Genomic DNA, 25,178 nt, shown 5'->3' with positions numbered 1-25,178 from the left:
GTATTGTTGATTAAAAAAAGTACGTTTAATAAATTGGTAAAGAGAAAAGCAAAGATGAAAAAGACAAAATGTGACAGATCCTTATGAGATTACAGTGAATATTTAAAACCTAAAGTATCACAAATAAGAAAGGAACTAAGCAAAGACATTAATCTGTACAGAAAATGCAACCTGCTGTTGTGCTAGTCAACATCATATACACATAGCACTTAATACATACCAACACAAAACTTTGTACATGTGCTTTCAGTTAAATTCATATTTTTTTCCCATAAAACAGACAAAAGATGGAAAAAAGAAAATAAAACGTATTTCCCAAAAGCATTTCCAGTGCTGGAGCTCTGAATCAGTGTAGCACAAAGGTCGACACTTGCCCAAGTTGGAGGATGTTAGAGGATAAGAGTAGTTCATTTAAAAACAGCAGCCTGTGAAGATGAATGTTAGACGTACAGGACAGACCAGCTGTCCAACAGTGCCTTCTCTGATTGGCTGAAACTGAGACAGTTTCCTATGAGCTACAGATACACCCGCCTCAGGTCTCCAGGTGATGTTATGGTATTGCACTGAGGACACAACTTCTTTGCCCCCTGAAAACAGAAAGAAATCTTCAGTCCACACATGTTCTTTTTTCTGTCAAAGTGAGCAGACATGAGTCAGAGGATTTACCAACGTCCGCAGCCAGCACTCCTCACAGTGGACATGCCAGCACTGGATGGAGGTGAGCGGTGTTGTGTATGTGTCCTGCAGAAACAGACAGAAACACACAGCTGTAGTTTGAAAAGTCACCACTAGATGTCCATGTGAATCTATTTAACAAGAGTTTTACTACATTAACCAACAGAAAATCTAATATTTCTGCTTTTTAACTAAGAGAAATAAAAAAAAAATATGAATCTAAAAAAAAAAAAAGCATAATTTCATTTTAAAACTGGTATTAAGGCTCAAAATTCCCGGTAGACTGAATATACTTTTTATTTTCTGTCTAAGGAAAAACAAGAATTATTAAACCAAATATTTTTTATATTAGTAGGTAAACCAATAATTAGGTGAAGAAGGTGGAGAAGTATTTAGGAACTATGAGCTTGGAAATTACTGAATAAACCCACGTAATTGTTTGCTGCTCTTTTTATATAACAGGAGGGGATCATTTTAAACAGTCTTATTGTGGTACAATTGTTTAGTGTATATGCTCGTAGGTTTTTCCTCCATGTGCACATTTGGGATCCCACATTTTTATACAGGTTTTTATATGTTGGCTCATTAATGACATGTCATATTTCATGACGTTTCATGACGTTTTCATTCATTATGCCAGTCGATGGTAAAAAAAAACAAAAAACAAAAAAAACGCTAAACAAACGGAAAAAAAGGTTTTCTACCAAGAAGTGATGTAAAATTTTAGAAAAACATGACAAAGAGATACTATTGTTGAAAACCGCCAGAGAATTACAATGAACCCACATTTTCTTGTATTCTCTCTGTTGAACTTAGCATCCTGATCCTAGCCACTTAATTTTTAAGTTTATGAGTTGTGGGCATTATGGACAATGAAGAACATTCTTGGTGGACAAATATAACAAAACAAGGTGGAGTTTCTATGCTTTAAATGTAAATCCCTCTATAGCCTTCCAGGTATTGCATCCAATCAGTTCTTTGCATCACAGTACTGCATACACTAATACTGTAATGATTATGATTGGATTTTTTTATCTGCAAACAAACAGCACTAAATCTAATATAAATAAAAGAATGTGTGAGTCTAAGTTAGGTGCAACATTTTTAACCTGGTGAGAGTAAGAGCTTTGGTCTTTCAGTGCAAATGTTAGAAAACGATAAGGTCCAGGGCCTGTTTTAATGAAACACAAGAAAAAAACACTGCATTACTGAAATTTTGAAATTTAAGTTTATTATTGATTCATTGTCCCATCATAAATTTAGATTTATTGTTTTCTCAAATAAATTCATCAGCTGCGAGAAAAACAAAATGAAACAAATCAAAAAAGCAAAAAACAAATCCTTACAGAACATATGCTGAAAGCAGAAAAACATCAGATCAGATATTTGAAATATAAAGCCTAAAATCTACTGAGCCAAATCATAAAATCATGACAGCTTTAGAAAAAAAAAAAAGAATGAATTAAATATTGATTTTCTGAGCATTGTTTTAGTTTCACTATTTAACAGTTTATTTAAATTTCATTCAAGAGTTGTGCCTAAAATGCTATTTTAATCAAATGTGTTTCTGTTAATTAATACTAACACAAGTGTTTATGTGTTTGACTTATATTGATATAAAAATTCTGAGCCAGACTTCAGATACAGATGTAAAAACAGCAGTTAAAGTATAGTTATAGTTAAAAAGAAAAAACATTTAATAAAAGTCACTATTCTTGGTTTGTCACATACTTTTTTTTTATAATTTGGGGGGATTTGAAAGAGTGTTTTTTTATTAGACGTTTTTTTAGAATTTTCATATTATTTATTTTCTTTGTGTTAAACAAACAGTGAATGGAAATGAAAAACTTCCCTATTAGGCTATATGATTTTTTGAGATAACAAAATATGCCATCAATAAACTCACAGATTTTATGAAAAGCAAAATAAAATCTACACCTGCAGATGAAAGTTGCATATATAATTGAATATAAAGTCATATTTATAGCCCAGTAAACAGTTCAAACTATTAATACAAATTTAGAGCCATAAACAGGGGTCCCTGCAGGGATACAGGGGGTTTGCATTGCTGCACTCCCTTCTCTCTGGGTCTCTGCTCTATTGGTTTAATTTGCCATCATACTCACCATGCAGATGAGGCATTTAAATCTGTCTCCTTTAGACAGCTGCTTCTCCAAATCCCGGATCCGTGCTTTAAGCGCTTCCAGCGTTGTCGGCGTGGAGTCCTCTGAAAGCCTGCTTGCACACACACATACACACGCAAAGCTGAGCGCTCGGTAACAGAGCGAAAGGTGCGTGAGTTACGCTGACACTGGAGAGTCATTTATAAAATTGAAGACAGATTAAATTATTCGCTGGCCAACATGGACACTGAGCATGAAATTTAGCGGCAATCACATTGCCAGCATTGGGTGTCTCATTTATCATAGGAAGGAGACAGGGGCTGTGGAGGGAGGGGGTTGTCCACACACAAACAGACACAATTACAGGATAGACTGTATGTGCAAACTGACTGTACAGACGGGACACAATGCATTAAGTGTGATGAAACATGTGTACATGCTTGCATGGCCTGGTAGGACCTTGATGGATGAGATCATCATATTGATACAGTGGTGTATATCATTCTGCTGGGAGCTGAGGGCAGGAAGGTAGTCTGATCTAATGGAGAGCCAAGATGTCAAAATACCGGCTATGGTTACAGCTGCTCCTCTCTGATTGGCTTCCTCACACCTAAAAATGTTTATCACTGTTCTGGTTCTCCGTGCATTCTGGGAAAAGTGGCACCACCAGCATCAGCTCCCATGTGAACATGAAGCATCTGAGTCCTCTATGATGACTTTGAGATAAACCATTAAACCAAACAACCTTCTGGGTTCTAGACGAGTAAAACTTAATATTTTGAGCAGTGTTGAAAAGCAGGATTATTTGACAGCAATTTCTATTAACAAAGTGACACTGAAAAGCCCAACTTACGGCTCTATCTCTGTGTTTCTGCAGGTTCTGGGAAGACTGGCTATACTGGGGTCCTGCTTCTCCCCACTACTTGTAGAAGGACTCCCTGAGTAAATAAAAAGTATGAAATATCAAGCACTTTGTTGAAACACAATTTTAAACTTGTTTGGAACTAAATAACGAATCTCCACTTAGGACAACTCACCATCATTTGACCATTTGGAAAAGTCGAGCTTCAGTCTGGAATCAGCCAACATGCTGCTGCTGAGACACAAGCAGTATTAGAAATATAATCACATTTCAGTTCAACAGTTCAAAGAGTAAAAGTAGTTATTTAATCTGAGTGGGCAACTATAGGAAAGATACATACTTTCCTGCTTTCTCTTTTGAGCTTTCTGCTGAGCAGGGGATTACATCCAGTTCACTATATCTGCAAACCACGGTCAGGAAGAAAATACATCCAAAAAAAGCAACATATTTACACACAAAAAAATGACGTTGTGTTGATGTTGTTTTGTTGGAATTATTTTTTTAACCAAAAACTCTAAATTAATAATTTTATCTGACTGAAGTACTTTTTCATTTTTGCGTTATTTGAAATACTGGTGTGAATTTATAATTTTCTTTAATGGGATGGTATGTAAACTTTGAAAGGCAACTGTATATCATCTAATAGCAGTTTAACATGTATAATTTTTACACAAAAATGTTTATACTGCTGGAATAAATTTGACTGGACATTAAAGTATGAGTGCTTATGTAATAAAAGCAAACGCTCTTACCTCTCCTCCTAATAAACTCCTGATTAAAGGTGACAGGTTGGAATTATTTTCCAACACAACAGGATCTTTGGGTAAAACTGTGCTCTCATTGAGATTTGAAATAAATAAAACAGGTTAAACATGTCTTCTACACTTGTATCTGATCTGGAGGAATATGCACAGTTATGAAGTCCTTCCTGTTTCCTTTCTATTTCTTATAAATCAGACTGTTGCAGTTTTAATGCATTTTCTTACAAACAGACCAAAAACATCCTTTACATGTAAAGAACCACATAGATCTGTGTTAGGTTTGGATATTGTGCATGGGTCTTACATATGTAATTGGTAATACTTCCAGGGCAAAGAAGATGTATGCTGCTGAACATCCTCCAGTAAAAGGGGACACATCTTTCTGTGCGGTTTGATCTTATTGAAAGTCAGGTATGAGCAGTCAGTTGATCATTTAATGCTGATAGATGATAAAAAGTTTCAAAGAAAGTCTGGCTAATTGCATCAGGTTGCTGACTTTGCAGTGATCATTTCAATCTCAGATCACTCTATAACCAGATATTTAGTAGTTTTTAATATTTACATTCAGCGTGAAAGGATACTGCGCCCTGCCGTACTCCAGAGTATCGTCCCCATCAACGTCCAGGTCTGCATCGCTGTCCCGACACTCCTTAGAAGTCGTACTCACTAGCGTTGCACCTGATGAAAGTATTTTGTAAGTAAACTTGTGCAAAAATGTTTATCAGCTGCACGAGGTTGGTTTCTATGCGCTATTTATCTTATGTCACAGTTGGAGAAAAAATGCAATGTTTTGTAGCTAAACTTTCTGCCTGTCGGTTTGCAGAACACAGCTTTCCTCCCTGCTAAAAGAAACTATCTAGAGCCTTCGGGGGAAACTTTCTATGCCATAATCTGGTTTGAAAAGTTCAGTGGTTCTTCAACTGTCCCTCAGTCACATCACTTATCCTCCACTAAATCAGATCTTACACACAGCCACGAAGGCACAGGTTCACGCTTACCTTTAAAACCTACAGCTGCCATCTGTGTCCTTCTCCTCTCATTCCACTCGTCCTCTGCAGGCACCAAGTCTGCTGATCCCTCCTGGAACATGCACAAGAACAAGGCTTCACCCTCTGCATGAATACCCACATATGTCCCCAGATAGCCAAGGGCAACGTATCTGCATCTGTGTTTTTATAGCTGGTGGTGTTTTTACATGGATACACAGCAGACTGACGATGATCCTGATGTTATGTGAACAAAGCCGCTCAACAGTGTTTGTGCATTCAGCCCCTTGACATTGTCTTAACCCAATATCAGCAGACGACATGTTAAGTTTACCATTATGACATTATAGGGAAATAAATGGCTTTGTCTGCATTGAATGCCAAGTAAAAAAAAAAATACCTGTCCTTCCTCAGGTTTTCTCCTCTTCAGCTTCCCAATTTTGACTAAACATAGAGAGAAGAAAGATGATGAAATTGAGATTTTAGAAATATGAATAAGTAAAACAAGATTAAAATTATCAACTATCTTTTAGTTGAAATAAGAAAATCTTACTTCAAAATCTACATTAATGTTTGAATGTAACTAAAACAGAATAAATTAGATTACACCAGTGAACAAACTACTAGTTGTTTTTTTAACTACATGCAACACATGATAATGATATGTGATTAATTTACTAATATATTGAACATTTAAAAAAAGTTCCACTCAGTATAATAATTATCTGAGCTTTCTTTTTAATATAGATGGATATACACAACCTATTCATCATGATGTGCAAATGTAATAGATTTAGCTTTAACGTTATTATTTGGGTTTAATTTTTAGGGTAATAAAAAACTGAAAATGAGGTAAACTCAGAAAAAAATACAACTGTCACCCAACCCTTGCAGCTCTGACATGAAAACTCATTAACGATAGTTATAGCTGCTATAACACATTTTATTGTCAAATTAAAAAAAACAATGCAAATAACCTTCAGTGAGATAGTAGGACTACCTATCACTACTCAAGATTAGAGTTCTTGAAATATAGTTCACCTGAACTGTTTTTAAACATTATTAAGTGTATTATTAGGCTATTATAGCGGTCCATAAAGCCATCCATAGTTTCCAGGACCTCACCATCACAGCCCATCCTCCATACTTCAAAGTGGCTTTTAGTTTGGGCTACTATGTTAAGCTTCAATCTCAACGCTAATTCTGACACTTTGCATTGAAAAAGCTTTCTGGATGGGAAGCAAAACGTTTTCAAACTAGGAAACCAAGTCCAGTGGATTTTTTTTTTACTTTCTTTGGAATTACTATGACCTGGATGACTGAGAATCTTCATACGCAATTGTTTGTTGCTGAAAACCAATCTAATTTGACCACAGCAAACAGTTTCAGGTAAAATTTTGAGGACTTTCTTTTTATATTCCTAAAGGAAAGGCATAAAAAAGCATCTCCCTCCCATGGGTCCCAAATAACTACTTGGCAAGTAGTCTGCAGGTAATATTTGTTAGAAAGTAGGAAGTGTCGGTGACTCTGATATGCCACTATTTGCAAAAAGCAAACTTGGTAGATTTATCTCTTCCTCTCTTTCCAGCCTCCTTACTGCTTGTGCCGTCTAACTATACTGGCCTCCTTATTCACCATTCTTTGTTTTACCTGTTTCTCTTGAATGGGAAGTCTTTTTATATTTCCCATCTTGAATAAGGACTAAGAGAAGTCGGATCTGTCTCATGTACAATTTTTTATCACCACAGAAAAAAGCAGGGCTGCAATAAATAAGTGCCTTAGTTACCGTTATTTTATAGGACTTTTGTAAGGTACCAATCATGATAACACCAGTAGAACAGAAAATAAGTTAAATCTGAGGTTATTTTCTGCAATGCAGTCGCAGCTTTTATATATCTCAAAGTTTAAAGTCACACTGTAACCCTAAGCATCAAAATACTGATTTATTTTAAGGGTTACTTTGATGTTTCATTTAAAATGTCAATAAAGATTTTACCTACCTTATAATAATAATATTCATTATTTATGTATCTATCAACCTTTATCACGGTAATAGAGGAAATAGAATGTACACAAATTAATGGGTTTTGATATCAAAACACTTTGACACCTGCATTTTTAGTTAAACATGTTTTTGTTTCCAACCCTTAAAGATTGATTTTCACATGATTTTAATGTAACGGAATCATCAATAACATGAAGAGTTAAAAGACATGATGGGGTTCTAACAGCTATTTGGCTGGTCTGAGGAGAGATGCTGGGTGCAACTTTAAAATATAGCCGACCACAGTTTGTACCTTAATGAAAGTGACTCAGATGAACTGCATAATGCATTCAGATGTAAGAGCAGGCCCCTTTCTGTCATCTCTGTGGACACTTTCCCCACTAAGAATATTAAAGTTAACAAGGCGGAACATCAACAGCACCTCCTCTACCGCTACGACCTAGCTCTCTGCTGAACGCATGAGGGGACATTAAGTTTTAGAGCCCTCTAATTCGAGGTGGATGACAGTGTGCCTCAGTTAGATGGGGATCCGGGGCATGGCTGTGACCCAAGCGCCGCCATCCCGGCACACATAATGAGGGTTAAAGAGATGGTCATAGATGAGGAAGAGCTCATCAAACAAAGAGAGAGTGAAACTGATTAATCAACAGAGCAGCACCTCCTCCCCAGTCCTTTCTTTTTCCTCTCTGACGTGTATTTAGGAGCTCATTATGCTGTCGGTTATAAAGCCCAGTAAAGACTAACAGACCTTGACAGCAGCAGTGTTAGGATTCAGCTAACAGCCACAGCATCTCCATAGAAAATGTTAGCAAAAATATCATGGAAGTTATTGTCAGAATGCTGAATTAATCTAATTTGAATAACATTACAGACTTAGAAACAGGCTTTTTCAGGAGAATACCTGTAATATATTAATAAATGGAAATATTTAAATACATTGTAATAGTGATCCTCTGTCTTATCTGACGGATTCAGATAAGTCTGCAGCTTTTTTGAACTAAAGAGTGTGTTTTGCTCTAACTATGCTTAATGAAAACTTTGTTAAAGCAACAAAGGTTACCTGAGTTCTAGAAAAAGTCAGTTTTTTTTTTACCAAGGACTATAAACAAACATTTACAAAAAAAACTATGAAATGCTATTTGTGAAAAATGACTTAAATTATAGTTTACAACCTAACTATACTAGAAAAATTGATCTAAAATAGATCTAAAAATGTAACCTTAAGCAGAGTGTCATATGTTAATTCAAACAAAAAAATTGAAATCTGCATAATTTTGTGAATAGATGCTTGGTTTTCTGTGTTGGTTTTGTTGCCATACATTGATAATGTAAATTAATTGCTATGAAAAAAGCCAAGACAAAAGATTTCTCAATTCTAAAGATGCTATCACCAGAGCTACTATCAGAGTGTTTACTTTTGTTTTTGTTGCTTTTATTTGATAATTTCAGTTCTTTACAATTAGAAAATGCAATGTAAAAAAAAGGGCAATTCTCTGTTTCAAAAATGTCGTATGCCATAAACAGCGCTGTCATTTCAGGGGACAATTTACATAAGCTGAAGGTGTTCTTAATGATCTAATATCCCAGCATTGAATAGATACCAGAGCAATAAATCTTACTTTTGTATATATCAGGTATAGTTCAGTGTTACTAAAAGGCATTTTGAACGCAGTGATCAGCTGTAAAGGCTTTACAAAGGGTGTGAGAGGAGTTTGAAATTGAGAAGGAAAAAAAAAATGAGGTGACTTTGGATTGGCCTTTTATAGGAAAAGAAATTAATCTTATCGTTCTCTTAACTTTTCACTCTTAACTCTTAACTATCTCTCTTAACTTAACAAATTATATCAGCATACAGATATACTACAATTTTCTATGTAATAATATACCATTTTCTTTTCTTTTCCTAAAATTCTTTACTAAAACTTTTATAAGCTTAGCTTCAATGATTATCCAAACTATCATTATTTACCAATCGATATCTTTAACAATATAGTTTGATCAAAACATCTCCTTTTTACATGTTTTAATATTTAGTCAGTGTAAAAGCACATTTCATCTAACATCGAGGAAGGTTGCTGATTGGATAGGGGAGAAAAAGTGCTTCTCTGTGCTTCTTACCAGCTTGTATGCAGTCTAGATGGGCTCCTGCGCTGTGTGGGCGTAATGGGGTGGATTTGACGTAGCACCTGCACCAGCAGAGGTCGTCGACTGTTAACATATCAGAGGTCAAAGTTGGAAAGGTTAATAGCACCTCTGCTCGTGTGGGCGCTAGGTCAGTGGAGAATTAGTTGGAAAAAAAGGGGAAATATCTGCACTACTTATGAGGGAGGGCTTTAAAAAAGTGACACATGGCTAAATGTCTGTGTGTGAACAAAGGAAACTGATTAATGGAGTCTTTTAAATTAGAAGCCACTTAACACTGTAGGCTTTAAACACTGGACTGTGTTGGGTACAAAATGACCCTCCAGCAGTGAAACAATAAGACCACTTTGAATTACTTACCATTTAGTCGTGTATGTCTGTTGGCTCGCACTCTGAGAAACGTCTGCAACAAAGAACACAGGATGTATTGAGATCAAAAACACTTTGTAATTTATCTCAATAAGTGAGACTCAATATGACAATCTAGGTTTTTAAACATTCATGCAGAAATTTCTACCTAAACTCTTTAAGATACTGTCAATTGTATTTGTTATATATTCATCCAAGCCATTTTCATCTATACCAATAATCATATCAACTGAGTCTATGTGGTGCTGTTAGATTTAGAGCAACATCTTGTAACTTCTAGCGGCAAAGAGTGACTTTATCTGTAACTTTCAGGCTTAGCTCTGCTAAAAGCAACTGTCACAAAACTAGAATCTCAGTTCAGCAGATTGAGAAGTCAAGGAGTTACTTAAAGACAAGGCCACATTAACCCTTCTGGATTAAAACTTTTATGAAAGAACCAAAGAAGGAGCATCAATAGCACCAACTGCTGTCGATTGACTTAAAAAAATAATTAAATATATCTCAAATTCAGCATAAGTTACACATTGCTGCTTGAAGCGACATGTTGAATGTTAATGCTATCACACATTGACGATTTAGCCAGCGTATGCCAACGTCCCAGAATCTTCTAAAACAATGTTATGCACTCAACTTTCTATGTATTTTTTCAATTTTCAAGGTATAGAGTATTCATATGAGAACAAAACGTTTGCGCAACGACAGCCTAACTTATGAATAAGGCACGGCAGCGTAATTCCCATGAAATGTCACAAGCAATTGTCCTGAGGGGGGCAGCAATGCGCCTGGAAGCGCTCTGTCTGCATAAAAAGAACAAGAAGACAATTTCTCTAAACTTTGCAGTCGCGGTATTCACCTAGCTGCTGTTTACCACCCGCCAAAAAAAAAGAAAGAAAGCAGATTCAGCATCATGTCTGCTAAGAAGTTTGTTGATCGTGGCCATGGGCGTGAACACAGGGAGGGTCCATCACTCACGCTCACCCTACAACTGGACCAGAGTCAAATTGATGAGATCATGCTGATGTTGGAGGACAGCTAATATGTATTCCCATCTCAGCCTTGCTGGATCATCCATCTCTTGTGAAATGTCTGAAGTCTGGAGGAGAATTGACGGTTTCCTGCTGTGAACCCCCTTTTATACCAAAACGCTGCCAATTCACCATTATACAGCAGCTGTAGGTTAGAAACACATTCAGCGGTCGTCCGGAACACTTAAAAAACTTTGATTGAATGATTATGCGTTGGAGATAAGTTATTGATAAGTTACGCATAAGTTATACACAAGTTACTCATAGTTTTTGGATAAGCTAGACACCACGACTTATGAGTAAGTTATGCTTAACATGTATCAACTATCACACAGCTTACCTGTAACTTATGCCCCATGGATGAGCATACTTGCCTTATGTTGATGTGTGCCAGCGTGCTTCAGCACGCTCATAAGTTATAGAAAAGTTACCCAGAACCTATCCAACGTATGCCAGCGTTTTGGCCAAATTTTCGTATGTCAGCATAGCTGGCTAAATCGTCATGGTGTGAGAGCTCCTTAAGCAATGTTAAGTCATGTACTATGACTAAAAAAAGCACCAAAACCATTTGTTCATGTACAGATAAAACGTTGTACACCAAGCATATAGTGTTTACTCAGTCCTTTTTTACACTGAAAATAAAATTGCACCAAGTGGAATCAGCAGACAAAATCTTTGTTCTAAACAGTCGTCATCCACTGGCAGCTTTAGCAGTCACTGCATTGAGAATCAACATTTATATTCTATTCAGAGCGTTTCTCGTGTCTTATCCCTCTTGGCATTTGCTTTTTTTTTTTTTTTTTTGCACTTTTTCTGATCTTTGATCTTTCCTAGTTTTTTCCACATCTCCACCTCTGCTCAGTCTTCTTTAGTCTATCAATGTCATATAGCTTGATTATACTTTCCCTCCTCACCTTGACAAAGTTCTCCAAATATATTTGATTGTAAGGAAAAGACACCCAAAAGTTTTTTCTGTCACAATTAGTTCAGGTGGAAATTAACTAGAAGGTCCCACAGCAAGATATTCATCTTAGTGTGTGCATGCATTGTCAGTGATCTTAGCTTAACCAGATCACTTCAAGCATTTTTTGTAATATATTTTCAAAATAAATGTAAAATGTGAGGGCTAAAAATGTTTACAGCACTGATTTAGATAGCTGTCTTGAAAGCCAAGCATCATTAAGAGAAGTGATAATTTTTCCTAGAAAACAGTGTTGCTAATGGGGCTGTCACCTTTATTTTGTGCTTTTAAAAAAAAAAGAGAGAAATAGTTCAAAACATAGGAACAACATAGTGGATACATTAAATAAAAAATAATAACTTCACATGAATTGTGGTTTATTTTGAAACAGTACCTGGTATCGGTCTGAGTGGGGTTCCTCGGAAGGCCGAGAGGGTGAAGTGGGAGAGCCTCCTTCACGCTTGATGTGCAGAGAGAAGGAAAGAGACTGATATAGGAGAGGAGAGGCAATACAGGGTTAAAATAAAGAAAACTCAAGCAAAATGAGAGAAAACTGTTGTTCTACCAGCAGCAAGTAAAATCAGAACACATTAACTCAATCGCAATAGTGCTGCTCCCAGTCACATCACACACTGTATTACTTTGCATAAATGTTGACTTCTCAAAACATTTATTAAAGCAGAGCCTATAACACTACTATAACACTGGAAAGAGCCCATATGTTTGCCAGAAGTGCATCTCATAAACTTAAATACCCTTTAACCATTTAATTTGTTTTTGTAAATGTCTTTTTTTTATATAAAATATGTAAAACTGTATTTAAAGAACATCAAAAAGGTATCATCTTTTAAGATTAGAGATTTTCCTTTTTTACAGAAAAGACAATATGTGATATTAATCTTGACATCTTTGAAGTTTTTATGGTAATTTACCATTTTTAAAAGTCAGATTTTTGGGGTTCTTTTCTAGAAAATTTGTTAAATGAATCAAAAAATGTTTCAGCAAAAATGTGCTCTTCCTTTTTTTTCTTTAATCTACAATGGTCCTAACACTCTGTGATGATGTTGTTTCCCATTTCCCTTCATAATTAACCACGGCTTGGCCATCTGGGGCCAAGAAATTGATGCTCGATACTCAGTCCCCAAGGTGGTCAAAAATGTTCTGTTATAATCTGAAACCTTGTGAGCCTCCTTCCCCAGTAAGCTTCATTATAGGCCAAATTAAATCAAATCTGCAAATATTTAGAAAGCAGGAATATGGCTTAAAGAAGATCTTCCACAAGTCATACCAGGAATCCTCCTTACTATCAAAACAAAAGGCAGATATGCCAGAATGTACAGGGGGCATCAGGTTTTATAAAGAGATCACATCTCTGCTGACCTTTGGTGTCCTTATGAGATGGTCATGCTGCAATCCAGGGAGGCTTAAGGAGACAGAAAAAAACAGTAAAGCTTATATTTTCACATGACAATAAAAAGAAAATAAAAATGTGTTTAGCTTGACATACTGTATATAAACACAATATTGATTTTTCTTAACACCAGCATCTGTCTGGAATTGCAGTCTTTGTAAAAATTCATTTTAATCTTTTACATTTCATGTCTGCCACACACCACAGAGACTGAGCCTTTACTTTCATACACTGTTGCTCTTTCTTACACACATACAGAGTGTCCCCGTGGGCAAAGTTCAATTTGAAACCATTACTGTCCATGGAGCGGTCGTTAAGCAGATTTGGAGTGTAATGTCTTTATTGGAGGAATCATTCTTCTGGTTTAAGCAGCAGGTAATGTGTGCGTCTAAATTTGAATTTTACACACCAAGCACCTCTGCATGTGTGTGCAAGCGTCAGTGTGTGTGTAGAGGCTCAAAGCAGCCATTAGAAGGACATTATCCTCCTGCTGTATGAGTTGTCGCCCGGAGGCCCGAAGGGCTGTGATATGAAATATGTGAGGAACAATGAGGCAGCTTGTAAACACTGCACACAGGTGACAAAGACGATGGGAGATACCACCGGGGAAGAATAAAGGAAGAGAGGCCGCTAGATACAAAATGTGTCAACATGAGTTATCTCATGGGAGCTGAGCAGAACAGAGAGACGGTGATGCTAAACAGACAGAGGAATGAAAAAATGATAAATAGAAAAAAGTGAAAGCTTGAAGGGAAATATAGAAGGAGGAAAGGATGTGGTCAGCAATATGGTTAGCATGTATGGGGAAAAAAAGGCTTTCATGTTTATGTTAAAGAGAAAAAAGAACATATTCTTATAAAGATGCATTTTTATTTGTTTACTGTTTACTTAAATTATAGTGCAATACCTGATTTGTAGCTGGGCAAGTTTGGACAGCTCTTGCTCCATGTGATCCTGCAGCTCTCCTGGTCGCAGTACGGCCTGGCAGACCGGACACACTGGGGCCTGAGTGTCATAGAGACTTTTCACCTTACCTAAGGAGATTAATTAAGAGACAGACAAGCTCCAGTTCAAAAACAGGATTAATGTTTTATGTCATTCAAGTTTTTAGATTTAAACAAACTAAGAAGTCAGGATTACTATTTGTAAAAGAAACTGCCAAATTTATCCCCGCAAAGATATATATATCACTGCTGCACTTAAAAACATGGAAATGTCTTGAGAACGGTATTGAACGAAATTTCATTTTGTATACACCCTGTGTGTACAAAATGACAATAAGGTTTGTCTAAGTCTAAGTCATATTGTTTACATTAATTTAGTTTACATGATCAAAATACGTTCCCCAGATTTGCTTGTAATGCAAGTGAATCTACTAGGAAGATTTCAAAATGATTACAATTGTTTTCTAAGATTTTATTTTTTAAGTTTAAATACAAAAGCAAAACACAAGGAATAATACATTGATTACACTTTCAGGAGTTGGATATTTGGATGATGACAAGCAAGCTGTTCAAACAAATATATTGCCTTGCAAAACCATTCATTCCCCTTATACTTTTCACATTATAATAGAAAAAAATACATACCTGTTTTATTTTTTAAACAAATTTCTTTCACTGGATTTTATAGATTTTTTAATGTGATAGACAAACACAAATCAGTGAGTAACTGAGAAGCAAAATAAAAAATGCTGTGATCTTAATTTTTACAAATGCAATCCAATAATAAAGCATCCCAGCGATGACATTTGTGGTTTTAACATGAAAAAGTATGAAAAGGTTAATGGATTAAAAAAATGTCTGCCATGCTCTTTAAGTGAGGTAGAAATAAATGATGTGTGTAAGAAATTTACATTGATATCCACTGTTATTAGCTTATTTAAAACCTTCTGTAGCTGAAGCCAGACCTGAAGGAGCTTAGTGTTCCTTCTCTCACTTTAGGTGAAAGTAAAACCAGGTTAAACACACACAAATACAACATCATGGCACCCTGCTGTCAACATTTTGACATTATAGGCTGTCAGTAGGAACATTACCCAGGAGGGCTGCTGGGTCCATTGGGCCCAACTGATGGATTACTGCCATAAGCAGGCAGCTGGGAGCCTCAAAAGCTCCACTATATCAAGATTTTACCTAGTAGATGAGGTGATTTACTCCTGAAATCCATCTGTCATAAGGAGAGAGCCAGTAGGCACCATACACCTAATTCCCTATCTTCACAAGTTATGAAAGAATGAGAGATTTATTCAGGCAATCAAACATAACGTTTTACTTCAAATCAAGGAGGAAAAAACCGCATCCAAAAAACAGAAAACAAATGGTTTGTCTCAAACCCCAGTGGAGCATCAGTTGAGCAATGAAGATCCCATAACAATCAACCAAATAGGACCAAATGGCCTCTAAATAAAACATGCGATGGAAAATAGAAATTTGAGTCAGGTGTCCTTGGAGGTGTGACAGGTTTTTCACCGATCACCAACATCACCACCTTCTCTCCCAATCCTCACTTGCCTTTTTTGCATCCCCTCCTGGAAGCCTAAATGACTTTTCCCGACATGCATTGAACGTTCCCGGGCTTTATGCGCTCTGCCGCCTGGAACACGCAGGCATCAGTAAACAATGAAATCTGTGTGCTGAAATTGAATTTATAACCACATTACCTACACAGATAACGTCTCTAAATGGCGCCGCGATAAGAGCAATGGGATTTGATTTTGAGGTGTTTTATTGCTGCCCTTTTTGGATAAGCCTACCCCTCTTTTTCTCTTCCACAGCCCCTCCCCACCAATGCCCCATCTATCTGTCACCTCACAGACATCAGCTTTAATGTTGTGGGGGCCAGAGTGTTTGTGGTTTGGATGCAGAGATGAATGTGTTTGTGTGTGTACATACTTTTCCGTTCTAGATGCTTGTAAGCACCAGTTGTTGGTTCACGACTACCTTTTTACGCGTCTCCACCCCTTCGCTGCCCTTGGCCCCTACCCACATAAAACCTGTCGGTATTAGTCAACCTCAGCCCCTCTTCAGCCTGGGGGGTCTAAGACACAACAACAGGGGCTGTAAAACCTGCCTGCGAGGCTTGTTAACCGCTCCCTCACTACGGCAACTGGCTCAGATGGATTGGCCCGCTCTCTCTGGGATGTGCTGAGTTGGACTGGCCCATCTCCAAATGGATTCACTGTCTCTGTGCCTGATTGTTCACTTTTTCCTCTCTTTGTGTCTAGCCAGTTCAAGACCTTGTTTCCTGACTGTCTAGGATTTTTGTCCAGTTGCTGCTTTCCCCCACAAACCCCATGAGAGGAGATTTTTTTTTCTGATTCAAAGTAGGTTTTGCACCTGTAACAAAATGTCTCAACTGGGGTTTTCTAATTTAAGTTCATTCAGAATTTTGTAGATTTTCCAACTAGTTAATAACAACATACTTGTGAAATACATTCACAACTTTGATACAGAGGTGAAGTCTCAAGCTGCAAATGCAAAGTATCGAGATCTTGATTAAAGGATATTTGTTTACTGGTAAATAGATTAGTTGCTCAAAGCAATCATAATTATTCCCGGAGGTAGTATGACTGATTGCAAACCTGCAGTTAATACTTCGTTCAATCCTTTTCCAAAGAGGGAAACATTCTTTCTTCTCATACGATTTGTTAAATTGAAAAAAAAAAAAACATAAGGGCTTTTCATAATCTCCTATATCTTCCAGTAAATCATATTTTGATATGTGTTTGTTTGAGTAACTCTGAAAAAGGATGATTTTATGACCAACAAACGATTCCTGGGTTGATTTCGTATTATGTCTCGGATCCCATAAAGTTTGAATAAAAACTTTTCTATAGCTTAAATGGAGAGGAGAGCAGATTGTTACCTAAATACCTGATATATAAAAGCAGTGGGCTTGTTGTTTTTAAATGCTAAACCTTCAGTTCATATAATTTGGCAAAATAAGCTTAAATCCTCATCCTGTATTGATTCACGTAGTTCCAGGTGTTAAAATATCTATCTATCTATCTATCTATCTATCTATCTATCTATCTATCTATCTATCTATCTATCTATCTATCTATCTATCTATCTATCTATCTATCTATCTATCTATCTATCTATCTATCTATCTATCTATCTATCTATCTATCTATCATCTATCTATCTATCTATCTATCTATCTATCTATCTATCTATCTATCTATCTATCTATCTATCTATGTATCTATCTATCTATCTATCTATCTGTCTGTCTGTCTGTCTGTTTGTCTGTCTGTCTGTCTATCTATCTATCTGTATGTTGAGTATAAGAGCACATTGCTGCAATAAAGGTTCAGTGGAAAATATATAACATAGCTATAAGTTAATCAATTTTATATTTAAAGATTTAACTAAGAAAGATTACACTGATAAAACATACATATAAATCTTCAATCCCCTCAGCATAAATTTATTTGGACAAAACAGTGATACACCTCAGCATTGTCCAAGGTAAAAAGAGCATGATAAGATAACACAGTTTATCTCATGAATCGAAAAGACCTGTTGTCATCTTCTGTCTTCCCCCATGTGACTGATAGTCAAAACCTGATTGCTGTTGTTGTGTATCCACCTTAGACCTAAGAGACAAGAATCCTGCTGACAAATACTCTGAGCATTGAGTCCCCCCGAGGCCATGGGTAATGGCTGATGCCAGCACCCATATGACGGCTGCCAGTTCTGCTGATGCAGATGGAGCGGAGATGCCTAACATGACCTTTAGTGAATGCCACATCACATCAGGCCTGGATGTCAACCACTGACATTATGCTGGGGCATGAAAAGGCTGCTCTGGAGGGGGAGACGTGGTGACGAACGTACCCCGGGTGACAAACCTGTGGACGTGGTGTAATTCTGATTGACATGAGGAGGATCGGGAGGTTTTGAATGGCAGGGGACAAATGAGAAAGTATGAAGGGAAAGATCTGGATTTTTTAATTCTTTAAGCGTATGGTAGGTCTGATGTTTCTTGGCATTCTCTCGCAATAAAGTCCTGAGACAACTTACTCCAAATGGCATCATTATCCCAATCATCAAACAATTCTCTAAGCACATCAGAAATCCCTCTATAAACCTATAATAAGCAAAGACTGTATATAATCAGTAGGCGTGTAAGGATTGGTGGAGGGGAGTAAAGTTAACGCTTGGCGGCCAACGCTGCAGTGGTGGGTAGAAAAGGCAGGTTCTTGGCACACTTTCAGAGGACATGAAGGAGCAATAAAATCCATTGGCTCCTGCCACACCTGTACTCCACCCTACACAGTGGCCTGCTTCCTATTTAAAAGCATCACATGCAGGATATTAGTCAGGGGTTTTAACCAGCTGTGAGGTAGAACAAACCTCTGAAGCAGAGGGGGGAGCAGGGGAAAGTATGCAGGCTGTCGTTTGTTTTTTTATTGGGGAAATAATGGCCTATTGAGAGGTTGGGTATTTAATGAGCAACATAATAGGCCCTGTAGTAACACATCTGCCAAGAGCAGAGTAATTTCCGCAACTTTCAAAGGCTGCAACTCGAGCCTTTGAAAAAGCAAGTCCAGTTGCTTTAAACTTAGTCTTCCTACATATCTGCTTTTTATAATTTGCAGAATAGCTACATACATAACAAGGCAAACCTGCTGCTGGGCAGCATGTTCAACCCTAACAACATTAACTCCTCTCCTGTCTTGACCCCAAATCTCTCACTGTCTGCTTTAATTCTGCCATTCCTCATAACACCCCTACTACTCCAATCAATTGTGTTTAATGTATTAAAGACACTCACCACAACCTTTGGCCCTTGCACAAATCAATGCCTCGTTAGACCACTAATGATCGTTCATTGACTAATAAGATCTGTATCAACCTCTTGTGGCACATTGATTGGCCTTTGGCCTTTGTAGTGTCTGGTGCTTATATGTACAGCAGGAGTCGTCAGATGTGAGTCTGGGGAGTCAGATGATGAAAAAGCTTCAGCTAGGAATGGATGGGAAGCCGAAACTCCAAATAGACTCATTCTGAGGCTCCTCAGGCCGAAGCCCTTTTCTTCTGGCCCAACAGATCAATGGACATAGCCTCTGTGGGCACAGGTCAATCAGCACACAAGCTCAGAATTTCCCTCTCCTTCTTCTTTGCTCTCATCTACTCTATATATCACAACAATTGTTCTATCCAGCCGGGCGTGGCTCCGCATATATGTGTTCTATCATCTCGGTGACTCAGAGTGCACTGGGAACCTGTGCAACTGTCTCTGTGACCATGTTTCCCTTCTCGTAGCCCCGAGGGCAAAGATCGAACCCTGCCTCTGCTCTGTTCCAAACAATCAATCTTGTCCTCATTGAGATGCATGGCTCAATGATCTCTGATAGTGACTTCCCTGCTGTAGGGAAGGATTGGGAGCCAGGGAAAGACAATAAAAAACTACCTACATTGTCTTTTTAAAAAGCATTAGCAACTCTGAAATATTTTCAGACTAATAAAAAAATACTTATTCAATCAGATGAAAACAGATGAAAATAAGCCCCTTTTGCTGGGTAGCCCTACATAACATCCAATGAAATTGTCTACAGAAGTAACCTAACAGATAAAGTTCATGGGTGTAATTTAATTTCACTATTTCCTTATATGTCATCACTACATTATCAGTAGATCAGTATGTGAAACCTCTAAAGGTTTTTTAGAGAACATCGAAACAAAAACAGTATGATAATGGGTGATGAAAACACTGTTTAAACAGCGATCTAAACGGCTGTTAAAGGGGTCATAGAATGCAAAACCGAATTGACATTGACATAAATGAATAACAATAGTTCAATGGGTGAAATGGATATACAGAGAAGTTCAAACCCCATCGACACCTCCTTTCTCTGCAAATCTCACAATTCTAAACTTCCATTATAAAATGGGCGAATTCAAACAAAGCCCTGAATTGACGTCAATTTGGGGAGTTGCCTTATTTGGTTCTGGCCTGTACATTTGCCAAGCCCCGAAACTAACATACAGTAATTGCAGTGTTCAAGGTTGCATGGAGAAAAGGGGTGCACCGAACCGTGAGCTCCGGGGGTGGTCTGGAAACCCCTGTGGCCGGGGGACGGAGCGACCGAACCCGGTATGCGGGAGGAAGGACAGGGCCGCCGCTGTCCAGGCAACCGTCATCGGGTCAGATTCGGTCGCTCCGTCCCCAGCCCTGATCAGCCCCGGTGTTCACGCCTCCATTCTGCTGCACTGTAGTTGACGAAAATCCCGTAGGATTTTGAAATTCCTCCTGGAAATTTTTTTTGGTATAAAAAGTAGGACCTGTCTGGGAAAGAGGACGTCTGGTCACCCTACAATATCGACAATTTGATGTTTCAGTGAGTGAGTGCTTGTTGCTATGATGCGTCTTTGCTCAGCAGCTTTGCTCGTTGCCAACCAAACAATCAGCGCACAGCCTATCTAAATATTCATGATCATACCATAAAAGGAAGAAAACCTGTTGTTTCATTCTGGGGCTCTTAACCAGGCTTGCATTAGGCTTGTAGAACAGCAAACAGCTATGCCATTTTCAGCCCAACCAATGTTACACATCCCATACAGAGACCTTAAGGTCCATCACAAAATACCCTATATAATCATTCTATGACCCCTTTGAAACAAAGTTGTAAAAGACTACATTTTCCAATTTAACAATATAGGACACAGCAAAGAAAACATGCAAAATATTTTTTTAATGTAGAACCCAATGCCTGCTTCTCACTATGGACACACTTTGTAGGAGTATTGAATGAATAACCGTACCAGTACGAACTAGTGATGGGAACATAAGTTGCTAGTTAAAAGAATCACTAGGATCTGCATATTTTAATGATTCATTAAACATATTTGTTTACCAAATCATTCAGTTTATCCATCTATCCATCCATTTTCACGCTTATCCCAATAGGGTTGTGATACGCATTCTTGCAGGGTGCAGAGTCTGGTGCTACTGGTGATCAAGCAAGAGACAGGGAACACTATGGACAGGTTGCCAATCAATTAGAGAGCAATACATGGGGCAAACAACCGTGCATGAACACCCTCATACCTAAAGCAATTTAAGGAGATCAACTGACGTAACAGTAATGTTTTGGACTGTGGAAGGAATTACCACAAGTGTAACAAAACATAAATCGGGAGAGCATGTAAACTACTTGCAAAGATAAATACTTCCAGTCCCAACTGGAAAAGTATGCAGTGCCAGAGCCAGGATAAAATAAAGGAGGATGAAACTCAAGCCTTCTCTTCCATCAATTATTATGGTAAATTTCAGATCTTTAGGAAACAAGTTAGAAGAAGTCCAGGCTCTTCCAGGACCCAGACAGAATACTGGGAATGTAGAATTATTTATTTTACTGAAGCATGCTTGCAAAACGTTTTTTTTTTAACACAGATGTCTCTCTGCCAGGCTTTCTGACCATATAATATAGACAGATTTTAAAAAGACTGCAAAACTCAAGAGAGGTGGGTTGGTGCTTGTAAACAACAGATGTCATCCAAAGTGTCATCCAGGACATATTACAGTAAAATGTTGTCACTGCAGCCCAGATACTGAAATATTGTCAGTTCGTTTTTGTCCATATTTTTACCCAGAGTTCACCAGTGTTGCTTTAGCAACTCTTTTCATCCCACCTTATGCTGTTGCCGATACTGCTAAGATACAGACCCAACAGCCAAATGCCTTCGCAGCAATAATTGGTACTTTATTTATTCCTTACTCTCTGCTACACTACCAACATTCCAACAGTTTTCCAGCGGTTGTACCAGAGCAAACAAAACTTTGGACGCCTTTTATAAAATTGTTAACCACTCAAACATCAATGAAGCAAGAACATCTCTTGGGAAATAAGATCACAATCTTGTTTTTCAATGCTAAGAGTTTAAACTCCTTAATAAGACGTAACCTGCAATAAAGAGAAGTAAAACAAAATGAACCCTGCAAGGTTGTTTTAAGGCTTCAGACTTGGATGCCTTGTCAGTCACATGGAAAGGACTCAATGCAATGACTGAGTGTGAGTCTAATTATATAATCTGACATCCAGTCTTGAAAAATATATATACCCTTCCAACTGGTTGGAATTAAATAAAATTTTATATTATAATTTACTAAATCATTAACATTTGTATTCTTAAGTCATATTGCATCTTGTTTTCCAACTTCACTTTTTAAAAACAGAAAAAAAAATATTCAGAAAAGCAACTCGATGAAAGGATAAAAAATTGTCCATTTAGTATTTCTAGTATAGCAATGTTAATTTTATCCCCAGTAATCATAAACTTTTATACAGCCTTACAAATAGATATGATATAAACAATGATTAAGGTCCTCTGTTTTGCAAAAAACTCTAAAAGGAAATAATCACTCATCTACTTTGGTAATGACATATTACCTCCTCTCAGCAGAGAAAATACATCAACCTGCTTTTTTTGTTACACACCTGTCCCTCATGTAATTTGTGCAGGTAAGCAGCAAAAAGGTCAGCCATAAAGGATCAGGGAGAGAATAAGAGCCAGCAGATGACTTCAAAGTAAATCTAAACCACTGTCTTCCCCAACACAATCTGCTTGATTTGTAATAAAAAGGGGCCCCACATTGGGCCTTGATGGTAGAATGTTAGAAGACCCTCACTGAAAACTCGTTTAGACTTTTGGACAGCATCTCTCCTCATTGTTCTTATCATTACAGATAAGCTTGTAAGATAACATCTGATACTGTCAGAAAGGCCCTGTTGATTGCTGCTGGTTTGAGTGATCCACAAGCACCTGGTGCAGCTTGATACACCTGTGTTTGGGTTAGTCACACTTCCTAAAGGATGTTATTGTGTCTGCCTGGATAAGCAAGGCAGTAATGGTCAGAAGACAATTGCTTTATCTTCAAACAACTTATCTTCAGCTACCCAGAAAACAAATATGGGGTGAAATAAATGATAAGTATTTTGCACGATAACTTAATGTACAATGTAAATGAAATATGCAGTATTCCTTCTTTATATGTCTTCATTTCTTGTAATCTATAGATAAAATGTGTGTGTATCCCTGCATAAACCTTCCTTCAGTTCAGAATTTTAAACTTTTAAAACATTGAAGACATTCAAGTCAAAATAAAAAGGACAATGTTGTGTTTTATTCTCTGTATTTTCTCAGGATATTTCTCAAGAGTGATTAGGAAGAGTAGTAAATGAATACTTCACTTTCATCTTATCAGCATCTAAACTTTATTTTAAAATCTATGTCAGATTTATCAGATTGAGACTAGATTATCGTACACTAAATCCAGAGTTTTTGCAGTTTTTCTGTCATGCTTATCCCTAGCGGGGTGGCAAGGGGTGCTGGTGCCTATCTCCAGCCGTCTCCAGCCGTCTGAGTGGCTTTAACCAAAGACCTAGAAAATGACAACATCAGTACTTTTTTTCATCAGATTTTATTTCTCATTTATGACTACTGTTTTATTATATATTTATTATTATAATTGTTATTATCCCGATGTTGGCAAAACTTTTTTTATTGAATAGACTTATGACGGTTATTTTAAGACCTCCAGTTGTCTTGGTACTCACAGTAGGGCTCTAAGAATACTTTGGAAATCACAGGGACAGTTTGTCTTTTTATGAAATTAAAAAAAGGTTAAAATAAAACAGTAAAGAATTGCAAAACCATCCCTTACCATTAATATTACATCAAAAAAGAAGGCAACAGAAATATATAAATTAAGTATTAAACACATTGTCGTTTGCGTTGGCTTCAAAAAACAGAGCTGGCAAACTACAATACTGTATATATCTACCCTCTGCATTATGATTACGTTTTTCACCTTTACAGGAACCTATGTGGTTTCCAGACTGAAATCTGTTGCACAGATAAGCAGTGTTTACCACCCGCTGGGTACAACCGCGAGTAGTAAATATACTTTGATTCAGGTTGTCTTCTGTGGTTAAAGGCCATAATATCTCTTGTGTGTTGTGAAAGATGTGCCACCATCAGACACATTGACACTATTCAGAAAAAGACAAATTAGACTCTAGAAATCATGTTGTGTTTACTGCTGTCTCTTTTATGGGGCCAAATACATGACCACAGAGTGTCTGCTTAGATATATCACTTACACACAGAGCTGTAGTCGTGGTGAGTGAGGCCCCCCTGTTAATACGCCCCCCCCTGATACCCCCTCCTGTCAGCAAAAACACAAGAACAAAGAGTCCAGTAGCAGCGCCAGCGGGTATAGATCTTCATTCCTTGTGTTCTCACTCAGCGGGGTCACACAGGCAACATTCACAGTTCAATCTCCTCTACTTGACTGATCAGAAGCTTTTGAACCACTGCTAAACACACTGGCTGCTCTTCAAGCCTGCGGGGGCATAAAGCAGCCCACCCAGAGCAGAATACATCCAGACAGGAGCAGAGGATAAGGCATGACAACTAAGAGAGGGTGTCCATGTGTGCATTACACTTCATACGAGGGAGAACATCATGAGAACTAAACTAAATTAAATTTGATATCATTATTTCTCTACAAATAATATCTACAGTTCCTATTTGTCTGTACTTTAGTATCATGCAGACAAAGTGGTAATTTTCTGAACATGTTTTTAAGTGAAACAACAGCTTAAGGGGTCTAATCTTTAGTGAAATCTTCAACATCAAGCATCCTAATTATTTAGTGATTGATTAGTGAGTGCACTAATGGGTGTCACAGCCGAGACAATGAGATGTTTAAAGAGTCTTCTCTCTCTTTCAGTTCTGTAGAGCTACAGTCGCCCTGCCGAGCTCTGTCTGTGTGGTCTATGGGGGACAATTAGTACAATCTCCATACTAATGGCAGCCTGTAATGGACACTGCTGAGCCAGC

General features: G+C 37.5%; 1 protein-coding gene across 5 annotated transcripts in view; it reads right to left on the bottom strand.

Annotated features, from left to right (window-relative positions):
• Position 1: 1 nt before the first annotated feature.
• rnf220b (ring finger protein 220b) overlaps positions 2-25,178 on the bottom strand; it is a 35,904-nt gene continuing 10,727 nt past the window's right edge. Inside the window, exons 3-16 of one of the 5 annotated variants that reach the window (XM_038272225.1) lie at positions 14,228-14,354; positions 13,290-13,332; positions 12,304-12,396; positions 9,915-9,957; positions 9,531-9,620; positions 5,808-5,851; positions 5,420-5,501; positions 5,003-5,099; positions 4,001-4,060; positions 3,836-3,894; positions 3,652-3,736; positions 2,802-2,910; positions 667-741; positions 2-587 (exon numbers count right to left, since the gene is read on the bottom strand). In XM_038272225.1, coding sequence (XP_038128153.1) covers positions 516-587; positions 667-741; positions 2,802-2,910; positions 3,652-3,736; positions 3,836-3,894; positions 4,001-4,060; positions 5,003-5,099; positions 5,420-5,501; positions 5,808-5,851; positions 9,531-9,620; positions 9,915-9,957; positions 12,304-12,396; positions 13,290-13,332; positions 14,228-14,354 — 1,079 coding nt within the window. In that variant the 3' untranslated portion in view covers positions 2-515. The remainder of the gene's footprint in view (positions 588-666; positions 742-2,801; positions 2,911-3,651; positions 3,737-3,835; positions 3,895-4,000; positions 4,061-5,002; positions 5,100-5,419; positions 5,502-5,807; positions 5,852-9,530; positions 9,621-9,914; positions 9,958-12,303; positions 12,397-13,289; positions 13,333-14,227; positions 14,355-25,178) is intronic. The other 4 variants (XM_038272226.1, XM_038272227.1, XM_038272229.1 and 1 more) reach the window with 4 other exon arrangements.

Source organism: Cyprinodon tularosa, unplaced genomic scaffold (genome assembly GCF_016077235.1).
Source record: "Cyprinodon tularosa strain WSP-4 unplaced genomic scaffold, ASM1607723v1 ctg82, whole genome shotgun sequence".
Lineage (NCBI taxonomy): Eukaryota > Metazoa > Chordata > Actinopteri > Cyprinodontiformes > Cyprinodontidae > Cyprinodon > Cyprinodon tularosa.
Note: the sequence above shows the minus strand (reverse complement) of the source record. Positions and strands in the feature narration are given on the sequence as shown.